The sequence below is a fragment of the Leptodactylus fuscus genome, chromosome 2 (genome assembly GCF_031893055.1).
Source record: "Leptodactylus fuscus isolate aLepFus1 chromosome 2, aLepFus1.hap2, whole genome shotgun sequence".
Taxonomy (NCBI): domain Eukaryota; kingdom Metazoa; phylum Chordata; class Amphibia; order Anura; family Leptodactylidae; genus Leptodactylus; species Leptodactylus fuscus.
This window is the reverse complement of record NC_134266.1, coordinates 68370630-68388809: the sequence shown is the minus strand read 5'-3', so window position 1 is coordinate 68388809 and position 18180 is coordinate 68370630. Positions and strand designations below refer to the sequence as shown.

General features: G+C 40.8%; 1 protein-coding gene and 1 long non-coding RNA gene across 5 annotated transcripts in view; one reads left to right on the top strand and one right to left on the bottom strand.

Annotated features, from left to right (window-relative positions):
* The window catches only part of LOC142194681 (uncharacterized), a 431520-nt gene that overhangs the window by 59928 nt on the left and 353412 nt on the right, over positions 1-18180 (bottom strand). The window lies entirely within an intron of this gene.
* Positions 1-18180, top strand: part of CUX1 (cut like homeobox 1) — a 277415-nt gene that overhangs the window by 21033 nt on the left and 238202 nt on the right. For all 4 annotated transcript variants that reach the window (XM_075263948.1, XM_075263946.1, XM_075263945.1 and 1 more), the window contains exon 2: positions 17631-17741. In XM_075263948.1, coding sequence (XP_075120049.1) covers positions 17631-17741 — 111 coding nt within the window. The remainder of the gene's footprint in view (positions 1-17630; positions 17742-18180) is intronic.

Here is an 18180-nt window from a genome sequence, read left to right as displayed (position 1 = left end):
CTGCTCGGGTAGGCCACCAATATTAGATTGGGGTGTTCAGAGTCAAACCCCCCACTATTAAGTCTCTGACGGGGGGAGTACGGCGGAGTCGACCTTATTTGCAATTACCTGGACACCATCTACTTAGTATTGATGTTGTATGGTATCCAACACTTGAATAGGATGAAGCTGCGCTGCCTTACACTACTGCTAATATTTGTTTTTCATTCAATCATTTTGCCCTTTTACACACATACTATAGATCCCAAACCGCTGTGTAAACCCAGTCCTGTTCTCATTCATAGTGAGGTATTGGGTGGTGATGGAGATGACATGGTGTCTGTTCATTAGCCCATTTCCAAATAGTTTATTAGTGTAAATCAGCTGTGAATTACGTATTTTCGCTTGCAGAGGGATTATATCATTTTCCCTGCCTTATAATAGTACAAGGTTAGTGTATTTTCAAATATAAAGGCTACAATAGGAATTTGGTTCCCTGATTTTGGGCACGGCGCCACATGATGAAATAGTTTCTTGAAGAAGCTCAGACGGCAGAGGAAACTCAAATTTCCGCTATATAATTTGCCTTCATTTCTAAAGTTCTTGTTCCACTTCTAGTCCTGATATAAACTCCATGCATTGATTAACATTCCCTTCATGATATATGTGTGTGTTCATATATATTATATGTGTGCGTATATATAATACATATAGAAAAGTGTGTATTTGTATTTAACTTTTACTACTTTCATCTATATATGTTTATTTGTTATTCCTTTAACAAGAGATGTGAGGATTCGGTATGCGGTATGTGAGGATTATGACTGAGGCCTGTAGATATGTGTGTCACCAGACAGTAGACTGTAGATTCTATGTATCTGCTGTTAATCATGTACAGCAGGCCGCTCTCTTGTGTACTGCAGCACATTTATGATGTAATAGTACATAAATATTAAAGAACTATGTGCACGATAGAGTCACTGTGTCTGGCCCAGAAACTCCCCTTGACAATCATCTCGTCCTCCCATGTTTCAGGACATTCTTCTTTCAGCTGAGGCATCTCCAAGTCAGCTGAGAAGGCATCACAATTTTCTTCTGTTTTAGATTCCGACTTTAATAAAATAAACTTTCACATGCTTTACTGAATTAGGGCAAGACATTGAAAGACTATAAAACAAACACTTTTATCGGACACTTTCTATGATGTGTTCCCTACATATGTATTTTCTTTCGCCCTCTCTCACTCGCTCTCCCTGTTCTGAAGGGTCATGTAGTTTCCAGTGGAAACTTTTATCAGTTTTGTTAGTCTTTGTTTCTGAAGTGTTTGCAAGGGATCTTTTTTTAGAGATCTCTATTTATCCTTCTTCAAGGACACGGTGTGTGAGAAAGAGGCAGGATAAGTAATACATTGAGAAGCAAAGCTCAGACATTTCCGTTTGGTTAATATATGCAAGAGGAAAAATGTTTTAGGATATATGTAGCTAATCTGTGTGTGCCTGTAGGGGCTTACAGAATCCTTGTTTATAGGCAAATGGCTCCGTGTAACACATAAACATGTTCACTCTTTGTAAATTGTGGATAAATGGCCATTATTTTGTCTTCTTTTAACTCCCAAATAGAAGAATATGGATTTGCCCTGAAATACCCACAAGGTGGCCTTCAAGCCATTTTGTATCCATGTGGCTCACATTTTCAGCAGTACCGTATATACTCGAGAATAAGCCGACCCGAATATAAGCAGAGACCCCTAGTTTTACCACAAAAAATTGGGAAAATTTATCGATTCGAGTATAAGCCGGGGGGGGGGGGGGATGCACCATTGCAGATAAAAAGTCTGGTCATGTGCATTGCAGCTTAGTAACTCCATGGGGATCATAGTAATAGCAGTTAACCCCATCATGTCCCTCACATTAACCCCCTGTGTGCCGCACATAAGAGTTACTGATATGTGGGACATATGAAGGTGATAATTAGGTATCTTCATAATTAAGGTCCTTCATTAGTACCCTCATGTGTCTCATATTAGTAACCCTTATATGGGGCACACAGGGGTTAATATGAGGGACATGATGAGGTTAACTGCTATTAATGTGAGGCACATGGAGTTACTGAAACTAAAGGAAGGTCCCTGTGTGTGTCACGTTACTGTAGCTTCCTCTCCTCCATACAACAGACATCTTCCATTAGACACAATGAATCCTGGCCACTCATCTGCAGGGTAGATGCTAAATCCTAGTGGGCTAAAGGGCCTCTGATGATGTCATGACCATGTGATCGGACTCTGGTGTGGGCGGAGCTACTAGGATTTAGACTCAACCTTATCTGCAGATGTTATATACCAGTGGCTACAGGACCTTTGATGACATCAGTCACGTGACCTCATGACAAGCCAATTACAGAGCAGTAGCACTAAAGGACCTCCCCCTTCCAGGTCCTTCCAGTTTTCTGTGCTCCGTGGACCCAGACTCGTGTATAAACCGAGGAGAGCTTTCTCAGCATGATAAATGTGCTGAAAAAGTCGGCTTATACTCGAGTATATACGGTAGTTTTTTTTTTTTTGTTTTTTTTTAATGCCCTATCTTTAGGGTAATCTAAAAATATCTAATCCGTTGACCCCACATGGACCAGCTGTTCGGAGGTGCACCAAGTCTGTATACTATACAGTGCACAGAGTTACAAACCGATGGCTCCATGCCTTATATGGTGGCCAGAGAATAGAGCCAAATAAAAAAAAATCACGGGCAATTGCTTAAAGATCAGTCAGTAGCATGGCAAAAGTAGTCGACCCAAGGATAAAATTGATTAATTGTATCATAATTTTTATGTCTGTACTCACTGGCATTTGTCCCTAGATAAAACGTCAATGCAATGAAGCACTTAAACACCTCAATACTATATTGCAAAGATTAGGAGTCCTATGTGTTCCTTAGCATATAGTGTGTGGACCCGTTACATCCTGACTACTGGAACCTGTCTGAAATACAAAAGATTGATGGCATGGTGCAATAGAGCCCAGAATAATGACAGGTTCGAAATGGACAAGAGGGCAAATGTAAGGCTCCATTCAGAACAACACCTTGATGTTGAGACCGGAGTCTGGGGTCCATAGCGGATACTCCTTCCTTTAGTTGGAAGCACAAGTGGGCGATGGATTAAATTTGGGTATGAAACAAAACAAAGATTGTTTGGTGTTGCTGTTCAGGACCAAGTATTGGCATCTTTTCTCTTATCCAACCATTACAGCTGTACGTAGGGGTTAACATAGTGACATATTTCCCATAATAGGGATCAAACCAAACATGTATGATTATAGTGGATTGGTGTTATTTTGCTTTATGTGTATCCTATGTGTATGGCCGGATTTAGTGTAATTTAACATCAATCCATTTTCACTCAAATGATATGGCGGTGTATAAAAGAAACTTTTCCATCATGCTGGAACTGGAAGAAAATTCTCTTTGATATGTGTCCTTGTTTTCCTCCAAGTAATTTTGATTATATTTTACTAGCGTCTTTGTCACTTTTATGAAGGTCGTGTATAACCCTTTAATATATCCTGTAGCAACTTGCAGGCAGGTTTAAGCCAGTTTAAATAATTTTGCCTTATAATTGTATCTGCACAGAACAATGCTTATTACGGATCTATCGCAGGTTGTATATCATGATCACGCAAAGAGCTTTCCCAGTAATACATGTGGGAATGCGGGCTGTTATGCTGCGGTTGCTGTTTTAATTTTTCAGATTGTAACTTGTGGAATACAGAAATTTATGTTTTTTTTTTAAAATTCTGCAGTCCTCCGCAGGTCAATAAAGTGAACCTGTGAGATGGTTTATGTTGTTCTGTCTTAGTACAGATCTGCTTTGAGGCAGGATTTCAGAATAAAAGCAGAATATATTGTGCCCAGACTCCTAGGAGAGACAGCGAGAGTCCGGATTATCCCACCCACGTACAGTGATTGACAGTTCTCCCTGTATATCAGTGTGTGTACACTGTTTGGGAATGGGACACAGGGCTCTGACTGTCTGTCCTAGGAGTCCTGGCTCGATACACTCTGTTTTTTATGCCAAAATATGTAAGGGAGCGTTCACACTACCGTCGGTGTCCGCTCCTAGTGTCCGCTCAAAATCTGTCACGGACACTAGGAGCGGACACTAGCTGTGTCCGTGACACCTGTCATTCACTTGAATGGGCATCGGGTGCGTTCTTTTGCACTCCGTGCCCGTCCTTCCCTGCATGCAGGGTTTTTCTGTCCGCTTGAGAAGTCGGACATCTTCTCTTGCGGACAGGGAAGGACGGGCACGGAGTGCAAAAGAACGCACCCGATGCCCATTCAAGTGAATGACAGGTGTCACGGACACATCTAGTGTCCGCTCCTAGTGTCCGTGACAGATTTTGAGCGGACACTAGGAGCGGACACTACATGTCGGACACCGACGGTAGTGTGAACGCCCCCTAAGCCATTTATGTTACAGAGCTCCGTTCCTTTGCCTCCATTATATACTGCTGTCAAATATCATCGAAAAGGTTCACTTTATGTAAATTTCATAATAGGAGCTATTCTAATCCTACTTTTTAAAGGGATCCTATCATTAAAATGCAATTTTTTGTGACTAACAGGTAGGAATAGCCTTAAGAAAGGCTATTCTTCTCCTACTATTAGATGTCTTCTCCGCACCGCCGTTTGGTAGAAATCCCGGTTTTCTTCAGTATGTAAATGAGTTCTCTCGCAGCACTGGGGGCGGTCCCCAGCGCTCAAACAGCACTTGGGGTGTCCCCAATGCTCAAACAGCACTGGGGGCATCCCCAATGCTGCGAGAGAACTCTCCAGCAATACCTCCATCTTCTTCTGGAATGGCCCCTTCACGCGTCTTCTTCTGGCCTTGGCTTGAAACTTCTACGTATGTGCAAGTCGGCTCCGTCGTCGGGCGGAGCCCAATTGTGTATGCCCGCCAGGTAAATGGCCGCTTACACAGTAAGTAAGCAGCCAGGTGGGCAAGCGCAGTCGGCTCTGCCCGAGGTCCGACAGCAGAGCCGACTTGCGCATGCGTAGAAGTTTCAAGCCAAAGCCGGAAGAAGACGCATGAAGAGGCCGTTCCAGAAGAAGATGGAGGCGTCGCTGGAGAGTTCTCTTGCAGCATTGGGGAAGCCCCCAGTACTGTTTGAGCGCTGGGGCTCGCCCCTGGTGCTGCAAGAGAACTTATTTGCATACTGACGAAAACCGAGATTTCTACCGAACGGCGGCACGGAGAAGACATCTAAAGGTAGGAGAAGAATAGCCTTTCTTAAGGCTATTTCTATGTGTTAGTCTCAAAAAATTTCATTTTAATGATAGGATGCCTTTAAAGCAGGTTCTTTTTAGAATGGGATTTTATGAGTAAATGTAGGTGAGCCAACAACATTTACTAAAATACCAAGTATTCTGCTTGATGGGCTGGGCGCCTGCCCTCTGTATCTAAATTTACAGCCGAGGAGATGAGCAGCAGAGTACAACCACCTACAATAGAGGGCTATTTTTGAAAGAAAGCAAGTTGAGGTTTTGGAGTTTGATCACTGCGCTTCTCTCTGGGGCTCACTAGTCTTCTGTAGTCTATTAGAGATGCCCCAAGTTAAAGCGGGTTTGCAGTGAGGGTTTTTATGTTTGCATAAATCCCGTTGATTTCACTTGACAGTTCATACTTATGTAGTTCCTCCACCGTAGTTATCAGCGAATCTTTCAGACATTATTTGTAAGAAAACCGGAGATATTGAAACATAAAGCTTCCCTGTCATTGTAGCAACAAGACAATAGACTGTTTTATGATGGTCTGCAGCCTGTTTTCTGTTTGCAAAACCTAGATTGTCATAAAGCGAAATCTATAACGTACTGATGGATTCTGTGCAGACTCGTAGAATCCTAATCCCCCCAGAGCCGCTGAGATGTCGGTGTATACATACCGAATATTCTACAGCTGTAGGGGTAGCTCAAAGTATTTTGGGCGACTCAAATGTGACCCTGAATAAGACATATTACCGGGCCAGGTCAAGGATAGGCACACAAATGAATTGTGAAACTTGGGAAACTATTTGCAGGGGAGCAGAGAGAATATAGGAATTTTTTTTCTATGAAGGATACCACAGTGCTCATATGGCACGGAGTAGTTTGTATGTTCTTTAAAGTATTCCGTGTACAGGAGTTCTCATGTTTGGTCATTGTGCTGGACGGACAACTGCACCATATGAGCTTATGCTCCTCTCAGGAAACCTCACAAACATAAGTGCTGGCAGGTGGATATCACTGTTTACACACACACAACTATTTTTCTTATGGTTATTTTAAGCTCTCACTTTTTTTTTTTTTTTACTACCAGTGCTTTACATGCTATCACTTTCTCTTACCGCAGATCAGGGGAGAGTCGAAATTTACTGATCTGTGATCATGTTTGCTCAGATTTGTACTATAATGCCTGGCATTGTAATGTGACCATTCTGCAAGTACATGTGCCTTTGCAATAAAAGAATAACACTTGCTTCAGCGTATAGGTGTGTGCTGTGACTTTCTTCTAGTGCACTACCATCATAAAGGCAGAGGCCCCACGTTGCAGAAATGCAGCTGTTTTTGTTGCAGATTTTGCAGCATTTTTTGAGCCAAAGCCTTTTTTGACTATAAAAGGAATGGGAAATATATAGGAAGCTTTTATACTTTTCTGTACTGCTTAATCCAATCCTGGCTCAAAAAATGCAGCAAAATCTGCAATAAAAAAATCTGTGTTTCTGTTGTGTTGGGCCTCAGCCTTAAACTGTTTGAGCAGGACTAGTGCTCTATATTTGCAATTTTTTTAAAGTGATTTTCAAGCTTTTTTCATAACATTTTCACAAGTGTGTTTAAACGTATAGCAGTTTTTTGTGGCATCTTTTTAACAAATTCAGTGAAAGCTCTTTGAGACGACCACCCAAAAATTGCATTAAAAAGTGGTCTTTTAAGTGGGTGGCTTTACATTCCCTGCGATAGAGTGTCAGTTTGCCATGTGTCTGGGTAAGGGGGTGATCTTCTGGAGAGGTTTCGCTAAAATTGTTGGTAAACTCATAGATTATGCCATGTATGACTATACTCTGAAGATGGGAAATCTTATTATTATTTATTTATTATTAGAGATGAGCGAGTACTGTTCGGATCAGCCGATCCGAACAGCACGCACCATAGAAATGAATGGATGCACCTGGTACTTCCGCTTTGATGGCGGGCGGCTGCTTAACCCCCCACGTGCCGGCTACGTCCATTAATTTCTATGCAAGCATGCTGTTCGGATCGGCTGATCCAAACAGTACTCGCTCATCTCTATTTATTATGCTCACTTGTACAGCGCCATCATATTCCACAGCGCTTTACAGGCATTGACAGTGACTGTCACATATTTGGCTCACTATCCACAGTCCCTATCAGTACGTCTTTGGAGACTGACATCTGCATAAAAATCCTCTCATGGATGAGTTATGATACATCATCAACCAGTTTTTAATAAAATCACATTTTAGTGGTTTGATCTCCGCTTCATAATAGGGCATTGTGATAAATAAGGTGACTGTATAAGTACATGTGACTGTAAGTCACCAGAGAAAGCATTTATGGAGACATTACGTGGCCTCATTTGACATGTCCGGGTCTAGGGGCTCTAAAGAAGGACACATGACAAGAAAGCGGAACGCGACGATTTCTGCAACATCTGACGCTTCCGCATTAACTCAACTTAGAAATTCTAGCCAGCGCTCCCATTGATTGCAGCGTTATCAGATGTGTCCCTACTGAGCCTGTCCCGTCTTTAAGATGTGAACATAAAACGTTCTGTTCTGTCTTAAAAGGAAGTGGAAATTTAAAGTTGCAGGAGCTTGCGCTCACTTTCCGTTCTGCTTGCTATAATTAAAGATTGCTTGAATGATCTTAATAACACAAGATTCCTCTGACAAGCACTAATTGCTCTGTATCAGGCCAAGAGAAGATGAATGATGTCAAAAACCACAAGTCAGACAAACTCATTCTGCCTCAGTCTGACACCATGTTCCCATGTACAAACCAGTTTTTACTGGAGCCTTTCCAGCGTCAAAAGAAAATCCTTGCCTGTATTTTTTAATTTCTGTCAGGCTTTGTTTTAAATGAGACGCCTTAAAAGAAGCATGGCATATTTACTACAGCTTATATTAGGAGAGAGAAGAGTACAGAAATAACATCCAATAAACTCCTTACAAGTTGTAGTAAATTCATCACTTACATCTATGGAAGTCAGATCAGCCTCTAAGGGTCTATTCACATCACATTGTTAACGGAGGCCAAAAAATGAATGGCCATCCGTATACATAGAGATCAGTGTATTCTAGGTTTTTTATCTGTTTAGCAGATATGCTAGAAGGATGTATAAAACAGCATGTGAAAGGAGCCCAAGTCTGTGACATATTCATATATGGATGGTAATGGCTGTAATCGGGCTCTCATAGAGGGGGGCTTCTTTAGTACCACTGTATACGTCCCTTTCATAGGGATTTATATAGAGATGGGATATTGTAGGATTGAGTGAAGCGGCAGGCCAGGGGCTGGACCATCTCCTTATCCAGACTTCTCTGGAAGAGGCCTTGGGACCCCAGTTCTGGTATAAGTAAGTGCCCTAGGAGAGGGTCCCCAGCAATCATGTTCATTACCTATTCTGTGGATATCAGGATTATTGTCTTCCAACATGGCCAATACGTCTTTTCTCCATCATCTGTCATGGGGGGTAGAGCTGGGCCCGCTGCACACACATTCGTTGGTTGGCTGCTTTTGCGGAATTGGTGGGTTTGACTGATGTTCATCTAATGTGCGTGGGCACCTGTTAGTTCTGTGTACCTGGCATGCTGTCTGTCCTTATTCATACACGGCCCAGAAGATTGGTGCAGTGTAATCCTTTAATTAACCCTTGTGTAATTGTTATTAGCACTCTGCAGATTCCTAGAATGTATTCTGATGCAACTTGTTTCTCTGCTAGGTGTTCCGATAACTTTCCTACAAAACAACTGAAAAGCGTTATTATGGAGTTTTGTTTCGACATCAAATGATACCCTTACGTGTGTTCTTGGGCTGCAAATTTTATTTGGTTTTATTTCCTGTTGTCATTGTAATGTCATCCTATTGTGAAGTACTGTAAAGAGATTGTGATGTGAGTATGTGTATCTTATAGACCAGGGGTGCTCACACTTTTTCAGCATGTGAGCTACTTTATAAACTGACCAAGGGATAAGATCTACTACCCACTTCTTGTGAGCGGGGCAGAAAGTGAGAGCAGGAGACAGCTCTCCGGTGTCTGCTTGTTCACAGCACAGGCTGAGAATCATCTCTCGACACTGGCAGGCCGGGACCTTGCGCTCGTTCGCAGTCAGGGCTGCGGCGGCCCTGCCTGCAAGTGTCTGGAGATGACTCTTAGCCTGCGCTGTGAAGAAGCAGCACCCCGGCTCCCTTTATCCCTAAGAGCGGGGAGCGCGTCATCCCCCGGAGCTGCTGCTGCCCGGCCTGCTAGTGTCTGGAGATGACTCTTAGCCTGCGCTGTGAAGAAGCAGCACCCCGGCTCCCTTTATCCCTAAGAGCGGGGAGCGTGTCATCCCCCGGAGCTGCTGCTGCCCGGCCTGCTAGTGTCCGGAGTGCTTGTTCACAGCATAGACTGAGAGTCATCGCCGGACACTTGCAGGCGGGGCCACCGCAGCCCTGACTGTGAACGAGCGCAAGGCCCTGGCCTGCCAGTGTCCAGAGATGATTCTCAGCCCGCTCTGTGAACAAGCACACACCGGGGATCCCTGACTGCAAACCGCGATCGACGTATTGGGCACCCCTGTTATAGAGGATCTGTTGACTCTCCTTACATGTCTGCCTTAGTAAATATAATTGAAGAGCTCAACGGAAAAATGGCCTAAGTCCAAAAATCAATATTGTGAGAAAAACGAAATTTAAAGTTTTAGCCTAAAGCAAACGGGCATTATTGTGGAATATATCTATCCAATGTAATCAGCTAATGAACACCGTTAATATATATATACACGTATCTTTATGGTTGCCGCAGCAGTCGGCTTAAGTGCAATCTTATGCTAATATCGTCAAATATACCGTAAAAATTATTAAACGATGAAGAATAATAATTACCTGCCTCCCTTTTCGGCGCTAAATATGTGCAAAAGTCGATTTAGAGCCTTTTAAACAATAAGACAAAGTTTTTACACTAATATAAACAACAGAACGGAAGTCACGATTTCAATGAAAAAATGACCAACGAGAGTGAAGTAAGTAAGTTTGTATTGGACTTAGGCCATTATTCCATTGAATGTAAATTCTTCTGCATTGAAATATATGGACTTAGGTCATTAATCCTAGGTACCTTGTAAACCCAATGCATAGAACGAGGTACAAAGAAGCTTTCTAGGTAATAATTTGAAATATGACAAAATGTGGACTTGGGCCATTTTTCCGTTGAGCTCTTCAATTCCTTATAACATAACAACTCTGCATCATCTTTTCTTAGATCTCTATTTTCTGCTGTTCCTTTCTTGGCGCTTATTCACACAAGAGGGTGTCATGGTAATGTGCTGTCTATGTTTTTTTTTTTTTTTTTTTTTATAATAACTCACAACCCCATTGAAAATAATGAATCTATTTACACAACAAATGGTCAATCTGTCTGATATATGAAAAAAATAGAACATGCCAAAAATTGGGCTGGTTTTATAGATCCCTAAATACTCGCCCTCTATGAGGGATCCATGATAACGGATTACCCAAATATACATGGGCTGTGAAAAAACGTATTCAGGGCTAAGTGTGTGAATAAGCTCTTACACCAACCAAAAATTTGTTAATGAATTGGCAGCAAGTTTTTACCAGACACGTGTATCTCTCTTTGGTGCTGACTATGTAGAAACACAGCCCTATGACAAAAGGAATAGCTGAGGAATGGCAGATTTATATGACAGCATTGTGATTTCTCTCTCTTCACTGAGACTGTGTGCAGACTGTCTATTTTACACCAGAAAACTTGCATTAGTAACACCTCAACTTGAAATTTTCACCCGACATGCTTCAAAGTGTACACTTTTTAATTTTGGTGAGGGGCACACCAACAAATCGATTATCAATATTGGCGTCCTACACAGCCGTCTTAATAATCGTTCACAAGTATACATTGAGTATAAGGGATTGGATCACTTGACCCTTTGTTTTTCCTCTTTTCATAAAGTGTATTGGTGTGACGTCCATTGTTCCGTGGGTGCTTACTCGCCCCTTTTATCACCTTTTAGAAAATGTTCCTAGAAATTATTTCAGGCTTTGTTCACAATAACCCATTAGCAACAGTCCCGTAGTAAAAAGACCCTCCCGCTACTCTGGTCATGGATATCTCTTACTATAAAATACGATCAGGCTCTTTAAACTCCGATTTGCTTTCAGTGCTCTGATAGTGATTTATGTAGTATTGAATAGCTTTTTATGACAGTCTAGATTTAATGTTTATAGCCTATAAAATGAAAATTCCTGTGGATATCAAACATTTTGACAGTATATGAAACATGTCCTCCTGTATATGAAATGCTACACTTACATTTAATGAGTTACACTGCTATTAATTTGTAACAAGCCATTTTGGAGTTTTTAAAGGGACGACGCGCAGTACGCCAGAGTGAGAACGGATTGATTTACCAAGTTAGAAATGTAGAAAAAAAAAATCTGAACTTTTTTTAAAATTTTTTTTTATTTTCATAAATTGTCTAGGACTTGCAGGAATGAGAGGCTGCCCCCAATTTTTATACTGCGGCTTATATTAAAAGCATAGCTATAGTTTAAACATCTCTTCACGGATATGTCCAAAACTGCTGACAGACTCTACTTACAGAGTCTGCTGTGCAAATGCATGTTACTACTGTAAAATCTGAATTTCTTTTTCCTGATTTATTAATTTATTTTTCACGTTTTTTTACAATTATTTTACAAATGTCACGCTCCCCATGTGGGATGAAAACTACCAAACTAACAAATACGTGCCATGTATTCTTTCAATCCATATATCGGTATACGTGAAGTATCTGCAACAGAAAAACCTACTCAGTTTATATGAAGAATCTCGTTCACTTTGCAGGGAATGTAAACCATTACTGATATTACGCAGTATAATTGCAGCGCTAATTCCTTAGTGGATCTGACCCACGTAGCCATCCCCAAACATCCGATCCATTCTTGCAAATGGTACGGTATCTGTAGAAAGTGTAAACCCCATTCTATTATATGGTAAGATTTTTTTTCAGTTTCGGGAATATCTATAAGTTTTCTGTGTGTGACAATGTAAACCATCCGCCTAATTCACGGCTATTAATTGCTGTAAGAAAGAAAAAAAACAAAACACAACAATTTTTATTTCCTGTTTTGTAAACTCAGGCAGACATTTCTCTAGGACACATCTCTACCTGTCCTGTGCTTACAAAGCTACCTGCTAGCTCCATCCATCTCCTGGTTTATCATGTAATCTGTAGTGTGGAGTAGAGATCCTGGTGAGCTCTGCCGAGTTGGCAGTAATTGGAGCTTAACAGGATGTCCGCTTAGACAGGAAGCAAATAGTCAACTGTTGTCAATAGTCTGCCTTCAGGTCTGTGTCTTCTGATCCTCCCACAACACAGGAGATGAAGGAACCGAGAAGTGTAATGAAAGAAAACATATCACAGTTCTAAGAGAAAAGTCATTGCCTGGAACACAATAACCATGACACGGCGGAGTACTCCGTCTTATTGACTTAAGTCAGCTATTGTCTCGTTCCATACCGGGTGGTGCCTTTCTCAATGATTATTTCTTTTCCTGTCCCATCTATTATTTGATTTAACAGATGTTTCATTGTGATCCATTGTATCAAAACGCCAGTCCCCGACATTGTTTTCTCTGGAGGTGTACAGCATATTTACTGATCATAGCTGATTATGAGCCCTGCATGCTGCGTATTACACATGTACTATTACCATATTATATCAGAGGCCAGCCCGAAGTATAATGCCTTCAGTATCGTGGACTGGAAATCAAATTCTAGGAAATAAAAATATTTTAAATAATTTCCAGCTTAGTATTATAAGTGGTGTGATACGCTCCTGGAACTGTGTAGACAAGTTATTTAACCGTTTTTTCCACCAGTGTGTATATACATATATAACGTGTGTGTGTATGTATGTGTATATATATATATATATATATATATATATATATATATATATATATAATATATATTATATAAAATATACATGTATATATTATATAAAATATACATGTATATATTATATAAAATATACATATATATATATATATATATATATATATATTATATAAAATATACATGTACATGTGTGTGTGTGTGCGTAATATATATATATGTGTGTGTGTGTGTGTATATATATATGTGTGTGTGTGTGTATATACCGTATTTTTCGGACTATAAGACGCACTGGACTATAAGACGCACCTAGGTTTTAGAGGAGGAAAATAGGGAAAAAAAATTTGAATGCAAAAAATGGTAAAATATTTAATATATGGGAGTTGTAGTTTTGCAACAGCTGCAAGGCCACATTGACAGGTGACCCTGCAGCTGTACGGGGATGCATAGAGTGTTTTTTTTTGCGGGGCCAGAAGTACTTTTTAGTTATACCATTTTGGGGACTATATATTGCTTAGATCACCTTGTATTGAAAAAAAAAAACGGTGGTTTGTGATATATGATTTTCTACATATATATATATATATATATATATATATATATATATATATATATATATATTCTAGGGACAGGAGGTGATTTAGAACTTTTATTTATTTCATATTTTTATTATATATTTTTAAAGTTTTTTTTTTTTTTTTTTTTTTTACTATTTTATTCCCCCCCGGGGGCTTGAACCTGCGGTCACTTGATTGCAAGTCCCATAGATGGCAATACAACTGTATTGCCATCTATGGGACATTCTGTCTATTAGTATTACGGCTGGTCATAGACCCAGCCGCAATACTAATATATAGCAGTGACAGGCCTGGGAGCCTCATTAGGCTCCCGGCTGTCACCCGAACAGGTCGGCTCTTGCGATATCGCCGCGCAGGAGCCGACCTGCAACTTCACAGGTACGGGGCCGGTGGGGACCGGCCCCGGGGGAGAAGGGGCCACCGATACTGACCCGGCATCCGCTGTACTAGAGAGGCGGATGCTGGCAAGGGATAGACGCCGGCACAGGTGCTGGGGCCTAAGACATCGCTGCGCTCCTCTGCCCTGCATGAAGCCAGGGGCGGGGGGGACGGAGGAGCGGAATAGCATCGCCCCTCCCGCTGCTGGCTTCATGCAGGGCAGAGGAGCGCAGCGATGTCTCAGGCCCCGGCGTCTATCCCTTGCCGACATCCGCCTCTCTATTACGGCGGGTGCCAGGCGCCACATTCAGACTATAAGACGCACCCTTCTTTTCCCCCCAAATTTTGGGGAAAAAAAGTGCATCTTATAGTCCGAAAAGTACGGTGTGTATATATATATAATTTTATCCATATGAATGCTTCTCAAGATATCCGTGGCCGATCATGCTATTTATATACAGCGTTAATACTATAGAACTACGGCACATATCCTCATCTTTTCAGCTGTATCAACCATCACACTACCTATATTTTTCCATTGTCCTGATCAATCCAAAGATCAGAACACTGGACATTGCATTTTGACAGACAGAAACCGAACGCTCTCCATTTGTATGAGTCTTCAATGACTTTATATAGAAATATGGAAAGTCGCTTCTGTTGTACTTCAGTGTTTGTACTTTTAAAGACAAAAGAAAAACTCCTGCATGTTTTATCATCCACTTAAAAAAAAACTGAAAGCCACCAGAAGTGACCTTACATATTTTCATATAAGTGCTGTGAGTCCAGATGCAGAGTCTTCTGTGTGTATCTGTCTGTCTGGTAAAATGTTTAATGCTCATTGTTTGATTCCTCTAATGGATCAGAACAATGGACTCACCATTGTATTGAAAAGGTGTCCTAACACATAAAAGAAGTACATGTTTGTGCCCACCACCCCCTTTGCTGTTGTCAGTGTGAAACCTGCTTAGGTAATACTACCCCTGTGTAGGTCGCTGAGCTGGCATCGTATAGCTAAAGTGAAGAGCACAGTAGGGTCTTAGCCCTTAGTATAGACCCTATGTGCAGTTTTTTACTGGTCTGCAGTTCTGCCTCTTTCATTCCACCTCTGCTGATCTAAGGGGATTTGGGCCCTCACATCCAGGCAGTAAAGGCTAGCTGCATAAAAGTAGTATGAATTCACTAAAGTGTTGGTTTACCTTTTAAAGCTTCCATGTGCAGTTTACGGTAGTGTGGTTTGTAGACCTACTGCACATGTCGTACTCTAATGGAATTTTGGCTGACATGTAGACCGCTAGACAGCTGCCCTTTCTTCAGACGGATTCCGCGGCTGAATCAGCCACGGTGTCCATGTCGCGACAGCACCCTCCGGACTAGGCTCATTCATTTGGGCCTAATCCAGAGTGGAAAGCCACAATGGGATGCCGTGCACTGCACTGCCACGACGGAATATGACACGTGGAATCCCCGTGTGAACGGAGCCTAAAACAGCGGGTACCTGTAGACACATAGACTTTAATAGGATCTGCATGGTGTCTGTCAGGTTTCTGCCATTTTTATCCTGAAACCAGCGGAGTCCTGCCACTTTCAGTGGTTTCTGTGTACTCCAGCAGAGACCCTGGCACAGATGTGAACCTAGTCTTAAGATTCTGATCAGCACTGGAGATTTCTTTTTTTTTTCTCTTACTTCCTTTTCTTCTTGCACTTCCGCCCTTTTTCTTAAACTGATCATACACATTAGATGACTGTTGATCGAATAATTTTTTGACCAATGGCAAATCTTACTGACAGCCACACACGGTCAAACAGTCAGCTTAGCTGAGCATGCATGTGTTCTCAAAAGGGAAATTGCCATATCTTCCTTGAGAACTAAAGATTGGACGTGTTGAAATCCTTTATGTCCAACCCTTCTTTCTCCTGCCATCTGGGGTGAGACAAGAGACTCCCATGTGTATTAGATGGTTGGTTAGTCCTGTTAAAATTGACATAAATCTGTGTATGACCAGCTTTGTCTCTTAATTCAGTGACCACTAATAAATCAGGTTTTCTATAATTTACAAATCTATAATGTAAGCATTTATCACCGAAGTGCTGAAGACGCTTTGTCTCGCTGGGTGGGTGTAAATGATTTCCCTAGTAATGATGATTTCTTCTATACAGTAACCTTGATTGATCTGGGCCGAGGAGTGACACACTGGGGAACTCCTCTTCTATAAATCACACCTTCTGCTTTCAAGGATGAGTTTAGTCATTGACCTTGTAATATTCCTGCTTGTATCCTGAGTAAGCTGTTCTAGAAACTGGAATTGGAGAGATTTTTTTGTTGATGTTTCAGACAGATTAAATGCAAAATTTCGTGTTCCACATAAACCACTACCAGGAAAAAAAAAATCATATAATCATATTATATTGCACATAACTAATATTCTAATGATTTACTCATGTCTCTACTACTTGTACATCACCAAGTCATCTCGAGATTGACGGTTAACCAAAGAATAAGGGTTGTCCCTTAAATTTTCCATAATGACTACCATTTGGTAATATAGGAAGGTGACCAATCCTCATCCAATGACTTCTTCACTTGCCACTTATTGGAAGGGGTTGAGCAAATGTTTCTTTTTGCAAAACATCCTCTTGTAGATAGGCAACGTCTGCTGTCAACATACAATCATTTTATACGTCTACATAAGATGTGCTCATTTTTTGCTCGGCTGATCCCTGGGCGTTTTTACACTTGGAAATAGCATAGGAAATGTATGTTCATACTATTATCTAGCCATGTAAAAGACACTTCCTTTATCCCAAATATGACATTTACATCAGTCACTCAAGATATAAATGGTAAATTGGGTGTCGAGTTTCTGAGTCATGGCCTCCATTGTTCATCCTGACAATAAATAGTAGTTACAGTGATATCAATATAGTGTCATATGTCAGAAATGACACTTTATTGGGAATTTGTTAGTGGAGACCGACATTGATTTAACAATTAATATGTATTCATAGTGTCATAAATGTAAAGATTAGTCACTACAGTTTTCTTTAGACATTTTGTTAATCTTTAAGTACTATTCAACTCTTAAAGGGTTATTATCAACGCCATCCATCCATATGCCAAGCTGTCTGTGTTACTGTTTATATAGCTCCCATTCACTTGTATGGGGGATACAGAAAGGACATAGTTTGCCAGCTCGGCTCCCTTTGTAATCCTTACTGTAGCATATAGGCAGGAGTCCCACCTTCGCCAGAGTTGAGAGAGCCATATAAAACTATTGATGACCTGGATGCTGCTTCTTCTTCTGTTGTGTTGCAAAACTCCTTTCTTTTTCCATATTGTTCAATAGCTACGTACGCAAACATTTTCTGATTATTTGTGGGTTCTTTTATTTTATGCTGCGTGTGTATATATATATATATATATATATATATATATATATATATATATATATATATATATATATTTTATTTTGGCGTTTTTATGTTACTTGGTTAACTAATCCCGATGTCTTAATTCTTCGACAGAGAGAACTCGATACAACAGCAACAGTATTGGCAAACAGACAAGATGAAAGTGAACAGTCTAGAAAAAAACTTATTGATCAAAGTCGAGAATTCAAAAAGAACACTCCCGAGGTGAGTCAATAACTTTCATATTTCTTGTTTGCGTAGCAGATGAGATGGAAATATTTAAGCTTGAAGACCTTTTCCGACCTTAGCGAAACTGTGTGGTTTAGGAGAATCTATTTGTTAATTGAGTAGACAGGTAAAGACAACTGAAAGATGGCATCTCTTATTTGTCTATGCTAGATTACATGAATGAGGCCCAAAAGTCTGTACTAGCAAGGTCCAGGCCCTCCACAGACTTAGCGCAGTTTTGTGTGAAAGAAGAAAACATGGCTGCTTTCGTTCAGTAACAGTTCCACTCTCTTGTCCTAAGACTGATATTAGAGTTCAGCCTTTCACTTGATGCATCACTGCATAGTGGGCAAATAGAAGTTGGAACATTACATTATCAGCACTGCCCACTGGTCCATTCACTATCTCTAGGAGAGGCTATCCGAACTTTCCAGAA